General features: G+C 26.5%; 2 protein-coding genes across 7 annotated transcripts in view; one reads left to right on the top strand and one right to left on the bottom strand.

Moving 5' to 3' along the window:
* The window catches only part of LOC142330991 (uncharacterized), a 31,987-nt gene extending 25,018 nt beyond the window's left edge, over window positions 1-6,969 (top strand). For 2 of the 4 annotated variants that reach the window (XM_075376513.1, XM_075376514.1), the window contains exon 3: window positions 2,167-3,200. In XM_075376513.1, the coding sequence (XP_075232628.1) occupies window positions 2,167-2,801 (635 nt within the window). In that variant the 3' untranslated portion in view covers window positions 2,802-3,200. Of the gene's footprint in view, window positions 1-2,166; window positions 3,201-5,015; window positions 5,752-6,286 lie in introns of those variants that run through there. The other 2 variants (XM_075376517.1, XM_075376518.1) reach the window with 2 other exon arrangements.
* The window catches only part of LOC142330990 (gamma-butyrobetaine dioxygenase-like), a 36,327-nt gene continuing 21,706 nt past the window's right edge, over window positions 6,512-21,132 (bottom strand). The window contains exons 5-8 of one of the 3 annotated variants that reach the window (XR_012757862.1): window positions 20,802-21,001; window positions 18,230-18,396; window positions 14,535-14,932; window positions 6,512-6,640 (exon numbers count right to left, since the gene is read on the bottom strand). Coding sequence is in view for 2 of the 3 variants with exons in the window: in XM_075376511.1 (XP_075232626.1) it covers window positions 15,085-15,239; window positions 18,230-18,396; window positions 20,802-21,001 (522 nt within the window). In the remaining variant the exon portion in view is untranslated. Of the gene's footprint in view, window positions 6,641-14,392; window positions 14,933-14,977; window positions 15,240-18,229; window positions 18,397-20,801; window positions 21,002-21,132 lie in introns of those variants that run through there. The other 2 variants (XM_075376512.1, XM_075376511.1) reach the window with 2 other exon arrangements.

Here is a 21,132-nt window from a genome sequence, read left to right as displayed (position 1 = left end):
TAGAGTCAGAAAAATATGAAAACTGAATTCTTTATCTATTAGAGAGAATTTTGAATAAAAAAGTTAATATAGAAGAAGAATTAACAATAAAAAGTAATGATCAAATAAATACAAACCAAAGTCACAAAACATTTCAAAAAAGTATTCATACCACTGTAAGAAAAAAAGAAAAACAACTTTCTACTAAAAATGAAGCACTGAAGAATGTTTGTAATATACAAGAATAAAAAAACCAAAAAATTTTACTTTTAGCAATGTTGGAAAAAATTTGTTGTTTTATATGGGATCAATATTTAATAAACTTATAGAATTTTACTTAATTGTTTTGGTAAAATCTGCCATATGAATATTAGACACTTATCTTTTACAGATTTGTTTAAAATAGTGTTTCATACGTAATGAATTTTTTTTTATTAATTTTTTATGCTAAAATTAATTTAGATATTTAGCTTTTTTTAAAAATATTATACTTATATTTATATTTCCTTTTGATAATTCTTCTGTATCTGTAAATGATAATTGTTTAACAGTCAACAAAATGTATATCTTTTTTTAGATTTTTATTTGTTTTAAATAGTTCTTGAGCATATTCACTTTTTAACTTTTAGTTAATGCAATTTTTTTTTAGTTGTTTTTTAGTTCAATCCTATTTGAACATATAAAAAAACACAATTTGAAAGTTGTAATGAAAATATTTCAAGGCACACATTAGATAGCACTTCAAGTATAAAGTTGATTAAAAACAATTTACTTATTTTTTCTGAGAAATTTTCATGATACAAAATGAAGAATATTATTTAAAATTAAAATACCTCTTTAAATGAGCCAATTCAAATTTAATAAATATATGTTTTCAAAACTTATGTCAATGTTCTGCAGTAATTTCAATGATTGTCATTCATTTTCTAGAATCAGACAATTTTATTGCAGTCAATTTTTTTTTTTTTTTAGTTAGGGAAACACGTATTTAGAATAAGATCAAAAATTGTATTGGATTTTTGAATTGCATCTGTTCATTTTTGTATAGTTTTTGTCTATATATTTCATAATTTTTAAGGGTTTAAAGTGTGGTCCTTTTTTGACTATGTATAGAAATTAAGGTTTATTAGTAATTTACTCTACACATACAAAAAATGAGCTATCAAACATATGCCTAAAGCTGTAATATAGTAAATGAACGAAGTTCAAATTTAATATACTTTCCAAATATTTTTTTAATATATCTATCTAATCCAAAAAACTGTCAGCAATAACATCAGCTGCTGACAAGACAATAGCAATTAATGAAGATTATCACAATAATCACTGCAAATGTTGATATAAGTTCTGAAAAATTGTATTTATTAGATTTAAGTAGTTTTTACAAAATTATAGTTTTAAATAATTTACTGTGTATTAAGAAGTTTTGGTTTCTGAAGGCTATAATGTTAAGACTATGATAAACTTCAATTTACTATTTTCTTTCACCTAACCACTTTCTATCCTGCTTTCCTTTTTTAACTCTTTCCTAGTTTAGTCTTTCATTTTAATTTTATACTATAAGACAGCCCTGTTTGTGACAACTAACCTCAAAATGTTAACTACATGAGCCAGTTTCATTAACAGTAACTATCAAGTGGCAAATGATAGATAGTGACCACTATTATTGGTATGAAGTAGTTAGACTGGCTAATAGAAACTTGCTGTTACATTACTTTTGAGTCACTGTTTTCATCTAAGGTGGTTGGAGTTATGCCAAAATAATTATATTCTTGCTTATATATAGGTAGCGTAATCTACTCTTTTGCTTGTCATTTATATATATATATATATATATATATATATATATATATATATGTAAGTGCATTAACCTTTTGTAAGCTTTAAATAACATATTACTGCTTGTATGTATGCTGCTGCGTTTAAGAATTTAATAAATATCTTTGATGAATGAATGTTTATAATTTGTATAATTCTAATTTAACATCTTATAAACACTGCTAAAACATTACAAAGTATCTAAAACAGAATTTGCCTTAACAGATATTTAGTTAATATTTTTTTAATAAAATTGAACGTATTCATAATGTCTTAAATAGATATATTATTCTAGTCCATTTAATACTGTATTGTAATGAAAAACCATTATTATAACATTGCATAAAATGTGTAATATATATTGAACAGGTGCTATTGGACCAGTTGTTGCAGTATATCCATTATACATGTTTGATATACCTACTCAAGCAGTACAAAAGAAAATTACTAATCAGCCGCAAATACATCCAGTAATAACAACAAAAACAGTAGACTTTCCTTCTAAATCTAATGATGATTTTTCACTGATTGAATTAAAATCACATTTTCCTTCAGATTTGTTGGAAAACAATAATTCAAAAGCAATTTCAACAGAAATGAATGAAAATAATAATTGTACTCTTTGGCCAGAATTATTGTTTTCGGTGAAAGCAATACGTTTTACTATGTTAGTCACTAATGATATTAAAGATATTGAAGAATTTGCAGATTCTCCTATATTAGAATTTTATAGAAAAAATATTACTGGGTTTGCAAAAGATGCTTCATTTCATATCGTACTAGCAGTCGATTTAAGAGGTGCACCACTCGCTCGTGCGATACAATCAACAAGAGCAGCTGTAGATGCAGCATCAGTTGCTGCAGATGTTGCTCGTAGAACTGCAAATGAGTATGAAAACAAGTATGATTCTCCACATAAACAACTTGTTAGAAAAGCAGCACAACGAGCTGAAGAAGCAGCTAGTATTGCAAGAGATATAATGAAGAACGTTAAAGTATTTTAGTTTTAAGTTAACTTTGTAGTGTACTATTTATACCCTAAGATACATACTTGCTCAATTTAGGCAATTATTTTATTTATCTATATTATACAAATTAAATAAAATTGTACTAACACTGATTACAGCTCTAAGCATAAAACGTTATAACCACTGATAGCGCTTTCAGAATGCGATCTTATCAAACCATTCAATCATTAGCACATTGATTGCCATACCATAATTATGTTTATATTAGAAATTTCCAAGAACCATTATTAAAATCTTCTAAAACCATTCATTGTCTTATTTTTTTTGCCATTTTTCTTGTCAGAATAATAATGACTTCTCAATCTAATGCATCTTTTTTTTGAGAAATAGGGGTGCAGTTCTAGTTTTTAGGCTGAAATAATACTGCTACAAAATGTTTACAATCAGTGTCACTTCATTCCACACACACACACACATATACACACATATATATATATATATATATATATATGTATATATATATATATATATATATTTATTCATTATAGTGTATTTATTCATAGCAGTCTGTACTCTATGTTTTCTTTTATATTATACTTCAAAGAAATCTCAGCTCCATTGCAATAGCAAACCCTACAGGCTGCACTTTCAGAAAATCTTTACTATTCTTATCTGACAGTTTTCAGTTTTCTTTGTATGAATAAATTCAAGAGCATCGGTTCTATTTGTGTTTGAATATTTGATTTATATTACCTACTACATATTTCAACTTTATAGGTTTACAAAATCTTCTTTTTTTCAAAATTATGACTAGCCTTGAAAATTCCAAGAAAAAATAATGAAAGATTGAAGCTCAGTACTAAAAATTGTCAGAGTTATCTGATACTACAATAGTCTATTCAAAATAATTTACCCATGTATATTGCCAGCAATATACCAGAAGAAAAACTAAAGTTTGATCTCTCATAGATCAAGTCAGCTCTGAAGTATACGTAAAACTCTTATCTTTTAGATCTAGATGGCAGCAGCGTGAACAACTTTCTTTTTTTTTTTGCTTAAAGATGGCAGTCAAAGTGCTCATCTTGTAATGTAGATTACACTGTGCAACAAATTCCAGTAGAAGTGATCCGTTGGAATCGCAACTAGTTATAAGTTTAACAATTAATGAATACATTTTACTTTTTTATACATTTTTAATTATATTTTTTATTTACTGGTAGCAAATAAATTATTTTTTAATATACACATAATGTAAAATGGTACGTACTATCAATTAATATTTCACTAAAAAGTTCAAATGAATAATTATTAAATTTTGTGTTCATTATTTTTTGTCATCAATTTATTTTTGTGACAGATAAGATGCTAAACTGTATTTCCTTACAAAATTGTGGTTCCATAACATGTCCAACATCTTAATAATTTGAAAATACAATGTTGTTAAATAAAGGTAAATATTAATAACAAAAGTCACATTTGATAACTAAGTTCTAAAGATAACTGAAGTTAAATAATATTGAATACAGTTTCCATTTGCCTTTTAAACCATACAATGTTGACATTCTCTGACAATTATCTTATTTGTCAGTACCATGAAAAAAAATTAATGAATTATTTAATTATTATAGAGAGAATAGTATTAATGAATCAATCAACTCATTTAAAAGTCATTGTTTATTAAAAAGAAAAACATCAAACTATTTACTCATATAAAAGAATTAAGAAAAAGTAAGCAAATTATTTTCAAAACAAGTTCGTAGTCTAAACTATAACACGTTATACAGTCTTGACCACGTATAAATTATTTATTTAGACTTAGAAATCAACATTATTATCTCCTTTAAGAATCTTAAAATAAAGTTTAACTAATATTATTAAATCACGGTTAACTGTGATTATTTTGTAATAAGTACTTTTAAATAATAATAATAGAAATAACAAATCTTATGAAACTTAATTTTGAATTATATACGTATATAATCAATGACTTTCATCAGTTAATGACCATAATTTTTTTTTAGACTATCCCTATTTAAATGTTCTGTTTTCCTTATGTAGATTATACCATATCTATTATATTTACTGCTGATCCCATATTTCCTTGGACTATTTGAAAACAAACTTAATGAAATATCTTGCAAACAGTTTTAAAAAAAGTTAACATTAAAATTAACCTAATTTTTAATCAGAATTTTTATTTTTATAATTTTTCATAAATAAATTTTAAAATGAAAACTCATCTTCTGACAGGTGGACGACATGCAGATCAATCCTTACAGGGAGAATTACCAAATTTATCTGATATAGAACCAGCAAAACTACGTTACTGTTTCCTTGCAATTCAGTCTATTCAGAAGGTAGCATCACACATTCAAGAAGTACAAGATATTACTAACGATGAACAACTATCGATTATTATTGCAGATGTATCAAGTGCTGCACAAAAAGCATTCATTTTTTCAGAAATAGCAATAGGTTTAACAGGAGATCCCATTAATGAAGCAATATTTACAACACGAAATGCTACAGTAACGGCTAGAAATGCAGCTAAAACTGCTACACAAGTTGCTTCTGGTTATTCTATTAAGCCCAATGCTGAAAATTCACAAAAAGCACTTGAAGCAGCACAAAAGTCAGTGCAAATGGCTCAAAATGCTCAAAAACATATTGTACAAGCTGGATTTGGAAAGTTTTAGTTAATGGGTATTTTTTTTTCTAAAGCACAGATTTCATTTGATATATATATGATATAAATGTATGATAATATGAAAATAAACTGAATATTTAACTATTAATAGGAGCGATTAATAATACTTCAATAAAGCTGGAAGGACCAACAGCATTGAATTTCACTTTCATAAATTAATTCATATCAACAGGTTAAATTATTACCAGTAAAAAAATGATTAACAGCATTTTAAAACAATACTCTAATTACAGATTAATTGGAACCAGATTATCTGAACAAAGTTAGGTTAGAAAAACATTTTCCTTCAGGCCATAAAAACATATACTAATATATTAATATTATTATAAATAAATTTATTTAAATTTGTAATTTAAATATTATATTTCAGTTTATTTATTGCTAATTTTAGATTTTATAAAAAAATTTAATAAAAAGATAATTGAAGGTGTTTTCGAGGAAAGAATTCTTCATTATAGAATTTTGTTGTAATACAATATAATTTTTAAATAACAAAGAAAATAAATATTAAGATAATGATTGATACTTATATTATATGGGTAATTATAACTGATTTTCTTTAGTTAGTGACCATAATAGTTTGCCATTATTTATTTTTATATAACTTCTATTTTAATAATATATTTGTTCTTTGTACGATAAAGGGATTATTTCACATCTGTATGTTGAATATCAACTAAATCTCTTCCTTCAGTTAATTATTCCAAGCAATAAAAATATTTGTTAGCAATAAAATTCAATAAACTCTTTATTTAGAAAAAATGTTTAATAATAATCATAAATAAATTTTAAATAAAAAATCATCTTCTGACAGGTAAACGGCACGGGTTAGCACTCCAAGCAGATCAATCCCTACAGGGAGAAGTACCAAATTTATCCGAAGTAGAACCAATACAATTACGTTACTGTGTTACTGCTATTCATTACATTCAGAAGACAGCATCCCATGTTCAAGAACTTCAAGACATAACTAACGATGATCAACTACCGATTATTATTGCCGATGTTTCAAATGGTGCCCAAAAAGCATTCATTTTTACAGAAATTGCAGTCGGTTTAACAGGAGATCCAATAAATGAGGCAATATTCGCAACACGAAATGCTACATTAATAGCTAGAAATGCAGCCAAAACAGCTTCGAAAGTTGCTTCCATTTATTCATCTAAACCTGGTAATAAAAATAAACATAAAGCTTTACAAGCAGCTCAACAGTCAACAATAACAGCACACAATGCTGAACAAAATATTTTAAAAGCTGGGTTTGGACCATTCTGATGATAAAGTGCATAGTTTTAGAAAAACATCTTATAACACTTTATTTTATATAATAATGAGATTGGGTAATAAACATGAATATTTAAAAATAATTAAAATTCTCAGAATAATCACAATTTTTTTTAAATACAGGTATCACTTAACAAGTTAACCTTTTCAAAACACTAAATTATTACTGAATAACAAATTAAGAATATAGTATTGTACCAATTAAACATTAATTAGGACAACAGATCATCTAGGTAGAAAAATTTTAAATCAGAAATGTATAACTATTTTTTCATTGAAGCTTTGATAAATATCTGTTTGTTACTATACTATTTAAGTTTATAATTAATGAACATCTTTATCATTTTCATATGCATTTCACTTTTATATTTGTTCATGAGAAATGAAATTACAGCAGAATGTTTAAAATTAAAAATTTTTTTATTGGATTTATTTCTTAAAATATGATTAGAGTTCTTGGTAATTTAATTCCTGATTAACAGAATTTTACACTTTAAAGCCATTTAAACACAAATTAAGTATCTATTTTTATTATAATTTGGAATAAAAATGACATCTTTTCTTATATAATTCATATAAAAACTACTTTATACAATAAATATTAAAGAAATATTCCTATTAAAAAAAAAAATTGTAGTAGCTGAATGTTAATTAAACTAAGTCAATCTCTGTGGCGGAATAACACTTCTGCATTTCATCTGCAGGTTCTGGATTTGAATCACAATCAGGCATAGCATTTTTTCTAATGCTTAAAAAATTTCATTTAATGATTTGTAAGAGCTGTTGATATCATTCATTGGCAGCTGTTATAAGGTGCCAGCCAGAATAAAATGAAGTACTGAAAAGTTAATTGCTTTTGGGCTTTCTCTCCTTCAAATTATAGGCATTCAACGCACTTTCATTGTTCAAAGGAAACAGATTGTAGATATTTACGTAAAAATAATTTTACTAAAAAAATTATTTTTTTCATTTTACATCAGTTAAAATTACTTAGCATCAGTATTGTTATTAAGTAAGAATTGTAATTAATAGTTAACAGTTACACAACAATTCTTTTAAAAAAAAAATTATTTTACTATATTTCTAGACTATTTACTGAACTGATTTTTGAGGTAATTTTTATTCTATTTGTATGTTTTACTATTAATAACAGTTATTTTAAAAATTGAGATTAGATATTGTTGATGAAATATTTATGATTATAATTGTAGTCATCATATTTTAATTTTTTTTTTTTTAATTTCAAGTATCATTGGTTGAAACCCATCCAAAGAACTGTAATCAGCAAATACTGTTTAACTTCAGTAACTTTCAGGAAATTGTTAATTACATATAATTTAATCTATTTCATTTCTTTTTTTTAAAATGATGTTTCAGATTTTATGGAACCATTTAGTAGTAAGGGGTTCTATTTAATGACCTACCTACCTACACAATCTTCTTTTTTTAATAGAATAATATTATTTATGTGATGCCATCAACACAATACATTTAGATTAATAAACTATGGTGATATGTTTAAGACAAATCATGTACGGTTTCCTATTACACTAAATTTATTATTTTAGAATTATTGTAGAATTTATGTAAACATATATACAGTATGGATAATTTATATAATTCATTTACTGGTACTGATGAATTTATTTATCTTAAAACATTCGACAAAAGCAAAATTCACTATTTAATCTGTTATCTTTACCTGTCTTTAGCATCTGAGTTATGAATTTACCAAATGTTACATGATGGAAACTCAGCAGAGATTAGCTGGCTAATTAAAATTTGGTAAAAGAAACCAGTTATGTAGTAAAACAAGATAAGTGTTTTTACCTAATATTTTTTATCACTATTTATTGGCAATTTGCTTTTATTTAGAAAGAAGCTGCCCTTCTAGGCTATAAGGCAATTGTAGTGATCTCTGCTTCATCCCATTACCACCAGATCAGACCTATATTTATATATTACATAGCAGGAAGTCCCTTTTTGAATCGGTTCATTGATAGTTCATTCTTTGTTGTAAAGTTGCTGTACCCACATGGTGAATCAGCTGGACTATAGCATGATAAGAGTTGTTTTATCTTTCACTTCCTTTCATGTTCCATTGTAATTTTGTAATCTTATTATGTTAGTTCTATCCTCTATTATTTGTTTTTTATATATATATATATATAGTAATTCTTTTAAAAACTATTTTTATAAAGAATAAAAATAAACAGTAAAAAGCCAAATTAAATCATAAATTTGAATCATTCATCACCTAAAGAATTTACCTAAGTTAATAAATGAAAACAGTACAAACATAAATTTTTTTTTAATTTGAAACTATGTACTTGTAATTTTCATTATATTTTTAAGAATTAAAGTTTAATACTCTAGCTTAATATATATATTTTTTTAGGTAGGTTTTTACTCAGCATTAGATTTAAAGATTTTATTTATTAATGTAAAGCATAAGTATGTAGAACAGTATGCTTTCGCATACGTATGGTATGCTTTTGTGTAATAATGCTCTTGTTTATAAAGAACAGTAGAAAAATATAATCGCTTTTAAAAGATGATTCCTCTATATTTTGTTGAAATTTTATTCAGTTTCTTCATCAATGGAGTAATTGTCAGTAAAATGACTTTCATCATTTGTAATCATATTAAAATTAAAAGTGAATTTTATTTTTTTTACTTTTTCAAAATTTAATTTATTATGGATAAAATTTTGTTATTTAATTAAATTCACCTAAATAGAGTAGCATGCAAATTAATCTGAATGCAGTAACGTTTTTTTGTTTTCTATGTTGTTGCAACATCACTTGACCACACCCATCCTTTAAATTGTCTGTGTAATGTGAGGTTATTGTGTTTTTCTTATTTAGCAATTTTCATGTTATAAATCGTGTTTTGTGAAAATTTATTTAATTTTTTATTAAAAAATCATATTTTTTGTTCTGTTTAGCTTGAATATATAATAACTGACATAACTCCAAAGAAGCGTTTAAAAATTGTTTCTCTTTCTGAGCATACCAGTATCACCCAATGACAACTAGTTTCTGAGTGTGGTGTTAAACTAGGGATAATAATGCTATTTTAAAACAATTTAAAGAAACTGGTTCCTTTTCATCTCAAAAGAAAAGCAAATATGGCTGTAAAAGAAAAACTACTGTAACATAATCAGTTATTGAAAAAAGTAAATAGATCCAGCATTTTCTGCTGTGGACTTACATTGAGAATTAACAGCCTGTTGAACGGATTTATATGTGACAACTGTTATATGCCAACTTCTTGCACCTGGACAGAAAGCTCACTGATCAGCTAAAAAGCGGTCTTTAACACCATCAATGTGTAATAAAATGCTCTTGTGGGCCAAAAGAAGACTAGTAGGCTAATTGTACCAAAGAAGATTGGAAAAATATTACGTTTTCTGACGAGTCACGTTTTTATGTTCAGAGGCAAATGGTTACATACATTAGAAAAGCATCAAGATGAAATACACCACCAGTTCATATCCAACAATCAGCTAAACATCTTCCCAAAAAATGTTTTGGAGCTGTTTCACATTTGAAGGCCCTTTTTCATTACTTCCAGTAGATGGGTTTGTTGAAAAGTGATGGAGATATCAAGATTCCGAACAACTTCAAAAAAATTCCCACAAGGCAGTAGAGTGTTCCAATAAGATTTGGTGTCAGTGCCATAGTATCAAAAAAGTGGAAAAAGTTTTGAAGAACAAAATATTGAAATGCTCTCATGGCCAGGCAGCACCCCAGACTTAAATCCATCTGAAAATCTTTGGGCAAAAGTCAAAAGACGATTCTCAAAAATAAACTATACCACAAATTGACCTCATTAAAGCAATATTAGTATGGTTTCATAATGAAAAAATCAAGAAAAGTATAGTATACTTGCTGAATCACTGCAAATTGGGTACATGAAGTGATTAAGAATTAAAGTGGACATGTTAATCACTAGATATACACAAACTGTACAGTTTTATCTTTTTTTCTAAACAGAGTTATTTTTTTATTAAATAACATCTGTGTTCAGATTAATTTGCATGCAACTGTAAATATAATTCAGCCTAATTTTAATCATTATTTAATTTTTTTTATTATTATATCTATATAATATTGTACTAATAAAATATATGCTATTTCATTTTTTTTTTATGATTTTTTTTTTGTTATTTATTTTTAACCAATCTTTTTTTTTTTAGTTATGATTATATTTATTGAAATTTTCAGAGATTTCTTTTCCTTTACTTTCATCATCAATTGTGGTCATTCTTTCATTTTTCATTATAGTATTTTATTCTTTCTTATTTGTTTTATATTATACAAGCATCTGTTAAATACCATGTTATTGTAGGTACAATTGAAAGATTAAATAATTCAATAAAAACGGTCTGTGAATAGATATCAACAGATACAAAGAACAACCATAAAGAATGCTTATTACAAAGAACATGTATAATCATTGAAAATAATTTTTGATTTAGGCTTTGCAAACTATCGCATATAACTTTTATATATAGATTTATTTATTTTTTTTAAAATCAATTCTTTTAATAACCATACTCCTCTGTACCAATAAAAATTTATTTATATTTAATTGATCGACCCAAGCACAGAATAATTTAAATAGGATGACACCTTATTTCAGTAAATAAGCAGAAGATCATTCACAAACTTCATTCGCATCATCAGCTGTATTTTATTTATATATATATTTCAAAAAACATCATAAACTCGCAATACATAATATCATATCACTTATTCATTTATATTTGATGTTAAAATTTTTTAAACTAATTAAATTCTATTAAAACTGCTAAATTAAATTTAAATTTATCATACTTTAAAACCTTATATAGAAATTTAAAAAACTTTTATTTAAATTAAAAAAAATTAATTATAATCAAAACAAGATATAAAATATAAAAAATTGTTTAAAAATTATAAAGATTAATTAATTTAAAAAATATAAAAATTGTTACATAAGTAATCAATATGACATTAATGTAAACAAATAAATTTAAATTAAAAAACTTTTAAAGTAAAATCAAAAACTTAAGAAAGTAAAATTAAATGCTAGCCATTTCTTTGAATTTATATTACTTACCAAATTGGACGATGAATTACTCAACATTACTATCAAAACAGATAGTGTTGCTATCTACTGCAGACTTTATAATATTGTCATCTTCATAGCTGTCTGAAGGTTGATCATTTTAAATTTATTCTTATGGTTATATATATAAAATACCTTTCAAAAATGTCAAAACCCTTATTATTCCTATCCATGTTGCATTTTTTATTTCTAATATTTCTAAGTTTGTCTGAATATCTGATATTATTGTGTGCTTATCTTTAATCAAATGATCAGATACATTCGAAAAACCCATTTTTCCTTTTTTATAACTTCTAAAATGTTCCATGAATCTGGTTTTAAAAGATCTAGTGGTCTTACATATATAAATATGGTCACAATTACTAAATTCAATTTTATAAATACCACTCAAATTGCGTACATCAGAAGTATTATTATGTTTATTACTTATTAGGTGTTTTATTATGTGGTTATTCATCTGATAAGCAAGTTTAAACTTATTATTATAAACCTTTGTAATGTGTTATTGACATACATTGTCAATTTTTTGTGTGTTATTTATTGGTATTAAATTTGTGCTTTTTTTTTAATTTTTACCATTTGTTTATTAGATAATCGACCAATCTACTATCATAACCATTACACATAGCAATTTGTTTAATAATATTTAATTCTTTGTTTAATTAATTTTTATTTACGTTATGTTTTGTATAATTAATTGCTCTATTACCATATTTGTGTAAGTACTAATCTTATGTGACCATAGGTGATTTGAAGCTCTATGTACAGTTGTTTGGTTAGAAGTGGGTTTCCTATATACTGAAGTTATACATTGATTATCCCTACTAAACTTAATACCAACATCTAAATAATCTATTCTTCTATTGTTATCAATTTCCAACATAAATTTCAAATCATTACGTATGAGTTAAACTTATTCAAGATTAGTAAATCCTCATCATTTATCACTGGATTATATACTACAAAAATATCATCAATGTATATAGTCCACATTAAAATATCATGTCTATGTGTTATCCCGTAAACTATCTTAACTTCAAACTCCTGTAAATAAACCTCAGACAATATAGATGACAAAGGAAAACCCATCAGTAGTGTATTTTCCTGGATGTAATATTTGTTATCAAAACAAATAACAATGATATTTTTTATAAATAAGGGATCTTCATGATTTTGTACTAATCTTTTCTTTAATATATTAATAGTTACTTCTATGGGCATACCAGGTTACATGTTACAGATATCATAACTAACCATCCTAGTTTTATAGTTTACATTTAAGAATTTCAGTTTATTTACTAACTTGTATCCATTTTTTATACTCTAACTTTATTTTACTTCTGAGAATATTATCTATCATTTAAGATATAATGTAAGAAGGAGCGGTTTTAAAATTAAAGGATGCATAGGTATATCGTGTTTGTGTAATTTTGGTAACCCAGTTAATATAAAATGTAAATTAATAAGTGATATGATATTATATGCAAGTTTGTGATGTTCTTTGAAATATATATATATATATATATATATATAATGCAGCTGGTATGCAAATTAAGTTTGCGAAAGCGCTTCTGCTTATGTAATGAAATAAAGTAAATCATTCCATTCTGTACTTGGGTTGATCTATTAAATATAAATTTATATATATATATATATATAAACTATAACATGCAAATTTTACAAACAGCATTTTTAGCTCGAAATGATGAAAAACAAACAGTAAGATAGGAGATAGTGTTAACAGGTAGCAGGTATAATAAACAGAAAGACTTAATTGAGAGGAAGATTATTATTGGAGATGTTTTGGAGTAGGAAAAATAAAAAAAAACATGATCTGAGGAGACACTGTTTTGACAAGAGTACAAAAATATTTAAACAAAGAATTCTCAGAGAGAATTCAAAGCAACAAAAATTTTGTTTTTTGTATGACTCCCACTCCATGACAATCTGTTTAGTGGCCTAGTATTTTGTGTCAAAAATTACAAGATTTTTAGCTGAGCTCTTGTAGAAAACATACTTTTATAAATAATTTTTGAACATTTTGCAATTTAATAGTGTTATATTATTCAAAATAACCGTAAATGAACTATTGCAGTATGTAGTGTAGATTTCAAAAGATTGTTAGGTTTGCTGCTGTTGTGAACATGCGATCTAAAATTTCTTACTTACACATAATCCCTTAGTCATAAATCTCTTTGCATATGTACATAATAAATAATTCTTATTTGTATAGTTAAACAGTCAGAAAGATATTCCCCAAACTGTAAATAAAAGAGCCTCAGCACAGGTTGCATCATAAACTTATTTTTTTCCAATTTCTAATGCTAACTTTATGTGAGTTTACCTTACCACCACAACTTGTTATAAATTCAAGATATATCAGCTAAAGTAATGAAGAAACACCCTTATTGATCATCAAATAACTTCAGAGAGGGAAATAGAATGCTGTGAAGTCATAGGTTATAAGTATCAAAGAATGTTCACTAACTGATATTCATAAGCAATTTTAATGAAGGATTCTGAGAGGGAAAGAAAAGAGAGAGAAAACTAAGTTCAACATGTCCAAAGTAATACGTTAAAATATAAAATAAAAAAAATCAACACTGAATATTATTTTTTTTGTTTTTTTTTTTTAAACACCCCGCAAGACAACCAGTCCTCACCGTTAAGTAAAACACAGTCGCCTTGGAGTGTCATGGCAGTATTCTCTGTCCACCCTTCTGGGGCTTTCCCACCGGGTCTCCCCAACTTTGCTAGGACACACCGACCTTCCTCTTCTGGATAGCTGCTATGCCCATCTGCTAAGGAGCTACCCATCCTGTCCCTAATCCAACAGTTCCACATGTATGTTTCACACATCCTTCAGTTCACAATCCACTCCTACCTTGAGGGTTCTTTATGCCATCATCGGTGAGTCCCAACCCCTCCACTCTTGAATGTGGGCAGACCCGAACACCCTAGGCAAAAAGACTACCTCCATGACCCTGCACATCATCACCCTTTTTTTAAAATGATAACATTCCGTCACACATAGATGAGTACACCTCACCCTACTTGTCTTCTAAAACAAAATATTAAAAAAAAATAATAAAATAAAATAAAAAAATAATACAATACTGAATATTAAAATTTATTTTATTTCACATAAAGTATGTTAAGATAAGAAACATTTTAAATAATTAAAATAAAATCAAGTAAAATGGAAGGTATTAATTATTTCTTCTTTTGGTAAGAATAATTTGCACGTAGAACACGTATTCTGGAATAAATATGGTCCCAATCTAGAAATAGTCCTTCCATATAACGATGACCATTATATTCAGCTCTTCCATGAGCTAATCTTAAATTATCAAATGTAAGAATTGCACCTAGTGAAAAAAAGTTTATTACACATCAGTTTATTATAACAGTGGATCATTACTATTGCTTTATGCTTTAGCTATACATATTGTATTATTTTTATTTTTCTTAATTTATACATACTAATTTTGTATTGATTAGTAAAATATGTTAATAAATGAAAATGTGCTAAACTCAAACGCTGAAGAAAAGAAAACTAATACTTTGATTCTGTACTATTTATATAGGTTGATATTTTCTGATAAGCATCTAGCTTTCAACTCATATTTTTCACTAAATCCACTACCAAAAAGTTACTTGGTCAACAAAGATTTTATTTTTTTTTTTAATTTTTATTAATATCTACCATTTAATTTCATAGAGCCTTAGCTAAGATTCAATAGTTGTCTTGTTATTTCTGTGAATTCCTTTTTGTATTTTCACCATGATACATATATCTCACTAAGCTTTAACTTTTTTTTCCAAAACATTTTTTGTGGGCATAAAAGAAAGAATGTTAATTTTTAATAAAAATATAACTAAAATATTTGAAATAAAAAATACAATTTTTAAAGCTAAGCCCAATTTAAAAAAACATCCAATATTTTTCATTTATTTTGCAAACTTTGAAAATCATTTGTTTTTTAAACTTTAATATACTGAAGTCAATGAAAAATTAAAAGTTAGTAAGTCATTGACAGTTAATTATTTTTAATTTACCTTCAATAAGTCAAAATTTAATAATTACAGAAGTATTATTTTTCCTTTTAATGGTTTTACTTTCCCATCTAGATAGCACTGTAGTAAAGATATAGCTCTAGAAGAGAAAGTATTGTAATTGGTCCAATATAGACACATGCGGTTTTCACCAGATCTTGATGTTTTGACACCTAAGGAACCCAAAAAACTGGATGGAAATTTTCCAGATGTTTATACGTATGTATGTGTGTTCAGTTTGCACTATAAATCACCTTAAATCTACAGAACTACTGGGCCAGTTCTGATCAGACTTTGTCAGATTACTTCTACATATGGAGATGCCATAACATTTTCAACTCAGTATCTCAGGATTTCGCCTAATTAAGGTCATATTTTTCTTAGGCACAAAAACAATTTTTGCATAATTGCATCCGCACCCCAAAAAATGCTCTAAACTAGTGGCTAAGTCAGCATACTGCGTCAGTTGTACCCCTTGTCACGCAAGGAGCGCAAGTGTAGCACTGTCATACAGCTGTTGTAGTCATCTACTATGTTGTGATGTCACAGGTGAGTGGTAAAATTAAATAAATGAATAATACTTAAAGTGTAAATGTGACTTTCCTGTTACACAGGAAAGTTCTACAACTGTATTGTCAATTTTTTTTACTAATTTTTATAAACAGTGACAGAATAATCAGTACTTCATCACATTTGGTGAAAAACATACTGGATGCTGTTTTCAAAACTGAGGGGTTGCCATCTCATAGATTTTTATTTTAAATACAATATGAGTATTGATTGAAAACTAGGTGGGGTGCAATTGTAGAAAAGTGTGAATTCCAATTATATATATATTGATGATTCTGTTCTCAAGAGCAATAATGATCTATTACAAATGGTCAAAAAATTCAAAATCTAATACACTTTCTGACTTAATCTTATAGATTGAACCTTCTCACTCAAAAAAGCTGCTTTTAATTACTTCAGTTTAAACCACCACACATTGACACTAATAGTAGTAGACGTTGATGAAGACTAGCATGCACAATGAAGTTTTTCCTATTAAATTTACTTTTTGTTTAAACCATAGCTACCTCTATAAATTAAGCAATGTTTTTTCCTTAGATAAATTAAGAATAAGCAATAACATGTTTTTTTTTATAAAGCGTATTTAAATTAAAACATTACGCAATGATTTTATACTGACAATCACAAGAATATGATAAACCGTTACATGGCAGTTGTCCAATAGATGCCACCTCTAGTAGTTGCAGTATTCTTGGTCCCATTACCGACAGAATGCTTGTATAATAAATGATCTCTCATCACTAACTGTTTGTTTACACCAACAGTACTTCCCTTGGTGACAATACACAACTTATACCAAATTTATTCCTTATTATTTTTAAGTGGTATAAATTACAGTACATAGGTTAAGATTTTAGAACAAAGTCTGATTAAAAGGTAATTTAATTTTTATGCTATATCTGAAAATTATGTCTTACATCTTTCTATGTTAATTTATTAAAATGAGAATTAAGTAAAAATTCATACCTGATTTAAATAAAAAATAACAAAATATGAATAGCTGAAAATAATTAGCTCATTAATATCTCCATTATAAATTTCATGGTGTTGACAACTATCTCTTGCCCATTTCTATGCATACTAATAGAAATAATATAAAAATTTAGCCAATCAAGCTTATTTTCTTATATAGTTTACTAATTCAGGCCAGCAAGTTTTGTCTTATTATATACTATGTTTTAAATGAAACAATTTTAAATAATACCCATATTTTCAATTTATGATGAAGATTTTTATTAAATACCTTACTTTGACCTGCTTTATATTGTTTGTGCTTTTTTTCAAAATATAATAACTAAAACTGAAATAATCACATCACATAAAGTTCTCTTAAAAATCAGACACACAAGAACAGTAATCTTCATATTCTCAAGAAAATATATAGTATACGTATGAAATAATTTGTTGATTAGTAGCTATAACAATAATTTTAAAAGCTGAGAAGTTATTAAAAGTCAACTGTAGTACACTTGAATTTGAAAATGACAAAGCAGAAACTTTATCTCTATCTGATCTAGCATTCACTTGAATAAATACAGATACAAAACATTTTACAACATTCAGCACATTAAAATAAAGTATACAACAGTCAACTGTTTAAAACATGGTATACCACGAATCAAAACTGAAACTAATTATTTAAAATTAACCTAAATGGCAGATCATTTTATTTCTTTAAACCTCTCTTCAAAATTATGTTTGACTTATTTATTTAATACTCTTAATTTCTTACCTGGTTTCAGGTGGAAAAGTACTGAATACTTTGGACTATTGATTAGTTCTGAAAATGCTCTTAAAGCATTGTACCATTTATTGACGTGTTCTAAGGGCACATTGAATTGAGAATCTCTTTGCGGTTGACTGAAATTAATTCTTTCAATTTCACCAAATTTATTTTCACTATAATAAAAAAATAATAAAATAATTTTAATAGATCATTTGTAAAATATTACTTTGTTTATAGATGAATAAAGTTTATCTTTAGCTGAAGAACTTTTAGAATAGCATAATTAAAATTTGTGATAAAAAAAGATATCTGTTAACATCATTCTATTTTTCTCTTTTCTAAACAAACAGTAATATTTTATACAAAATTTATTTGCAACCTCTTACACAATCAATTATCTGGTTTGTTTCTAATTTTTTATATCTACGACAGGTTTATTCCGTTCACTTTTGTCTGCTACACTATTAATCAACACTACTATAATTAACCAATATAAATCTTATTTTATATTATGATTTTGCTGCAAACATTCTTTCTCCAGTTTATCTCAATACATCCTACTAACAATCAGCTCCTCTTGTTTAATACTTTCCAGTTACACCAATTTTAAACATCTCTATATTCTTTAACTTTCTGGTTTACTTCTTACATTTAATAATTGTTAATATCCATTTTTACATTTCATGTAATTATATTGCTGCATTTATATTATTCAAATAAATGTTTTCTAAAGAAAATGTTTTATTTTGGGATAATGTGTAACATCATACAAATACATATTATTTTAAATTTACTTTACATAAGTGATCAAATAAATCTTTTATTCATTAGCATGAAATCATAATAAGATTTATATTCAATACTCTATGTACAATTCAGCCAGTTAGTGTTGTTGTCAACATACTAGCTTCTGTATCAATTAACAACAACTTTACTTCTGTATCTCAGGTTTAATTCCCAACAAAATTTTCTTTCTTTTATCTAACATTTCCTAATTAAACTATCCACCAAATCATGTACTAGATCATAAAAATAAAACAAACAAAAAATTATGATAAAAATTATAATTATATTTTTACCAAGAAGCCAGAATTTTTTTTTAATGCCACACTGGTGAATATATAAATATAAGATACTTTTAATTTGGGGTGATTGTAAATTCCATGAATGGCATTTAAAAAATTTATGAGTATATATAATTTTATCAAATACATCTACAGAGTGACTAAAAAGTACTTTTTCATATTAACAACAAACAGGTAGGTAAGTAACATTGCATGTCACAAGGTGATTGTAAAGGTTAGTCATTTACTCAGCAAAGTGCCAGGTTTGTTAAAAGTTGATGTTACTGTCACATGTTCAGGGAGAATTTTGATTTTGTATATTGATAAGTTAGAATGGCGCATGTTTTCAGTTGAGGAAAGATTTATTGCTTCAGTTTGGGTATATGTGCGTACAAATGTAAATGAAAACTATGAAAACATAAGGACAGATTTGTTCAGCTTTTTGGTAAGAAAGCTTAATCAGCAGTAATATTCTGAAAGTGAGAAAAAACCTTTTCCACCAAGTCAGTCCTCAATCTCAAAATCTTCATTGTCCTTCCACTCGATTGAATAGCTTTGATAATGTTGAGAAATCCTATTTACCATCTCTTAAGTAAACCAGAAAAAGTCTTCAGAGAATATTCCACATTCAACTCTTCACAAAATAATGAAAAAAGATCTTAGGTTAAATCCTTCTATTATGAGCTGATCAGTAGATGGCTTTAATGGGAAACTTATTGCAATGCTCTTCTGTCGTGTTCCCAATGTTGAATCACAGTAACAGATTTTCTTCAGTGGAGTATGACATATATCCGAATAATAGATCTTGGAATGTGTATTTTTAGCATAAATAAAATCCATACTTTTATGAAGAAATCATAGACCTCCACAACATGTAATGATGTAGACAGTGATATCTGAAACTCATATCTAAAAATGTTAACAGAATTTTATACCTTAATAAGCTTGAAAATTTTTTTTTTCCTCAGCTTCAATTTATTAGTATGTAATTAACTGCCAATTTACAACAATATGGAGCTCCAGCTGTTTATATCCAATAGTAAGAGATCTCTTTTTTAAATGAGTATTTCAAAGGGCAGTGGATTGATAGTGAGGGAGGGCTTCAAAATTCAGTAACCGACTAGAAGTTCAAACTTAACAACTATGACATCTACCTTTGGGGCATCATCAAAGAAAAATCTTCCATTTGTGACTAATGAATATTGATGAACTAAAAACTGCTTTTTACGAATTTGATCCTTCAACATGGAAGAGAATGTTTAATCGTAATTTATATTTAACCAGTTATTTACATTTAACTTAACAATTTATATAAAGAGCTTATCAGACCGATTGATTCATCATCAATTATAAAATGTTACTTTACATAATGCATTTTTAATATAAAAACCTATAATTGGCATGATCACTGACAGTTTAAACTTAGTTTATATTAAAAGTAATCAGTATAATACAAATGTGCTTATTTGAATAATTCATGTTTAGAAAAAAGAAATAATTTATATATATCATACCAAATAACAGGTGCATCATGTATGCTATGATAGTATCGTCCACCTTCATAAAATTTATCTGACCAAATAACATTTGTATCTCTTAATACTGAATAAATTTCATAATTTTTCTCCTTTATTTCTTTTGCAACCGCAAAGCAATCTGCCAAGTGATTTTCTCCACCTTCCTCTCCTTGTATAATGCAGTGTAGCAAGTTTACCTTGATAAATAAAGCTAGATTAATTTAATAAATAAATAATGTTTTTTTTTTTTTATGTTAATGAAAGAACAGTAATAATGTAATCTGTAATTATAGTCTATAAAAAGAATTAACTTTCTAACTAATCTACC

The sequence above is a fragment of the Lycorma delicatula genome, chromosome 10 (assembly GCF_047948215.1).
Source record: "Lycorma delicatula isolate Av1 chromosome 10, ASM4794821v1, whole genome shotgun sequence".
Lineage (NCBI taxonomy): Eukaryota > Metazoa > Arthropoda > Insecta > Hemiptera > Fulgoridae > Lycorma > Lycorma delicatula.
The sequence above is the reverse complement of the archived record's forward strand: the minus strand, read 5'-3'. Positions and strand labels throughout refer to the sequence as shown.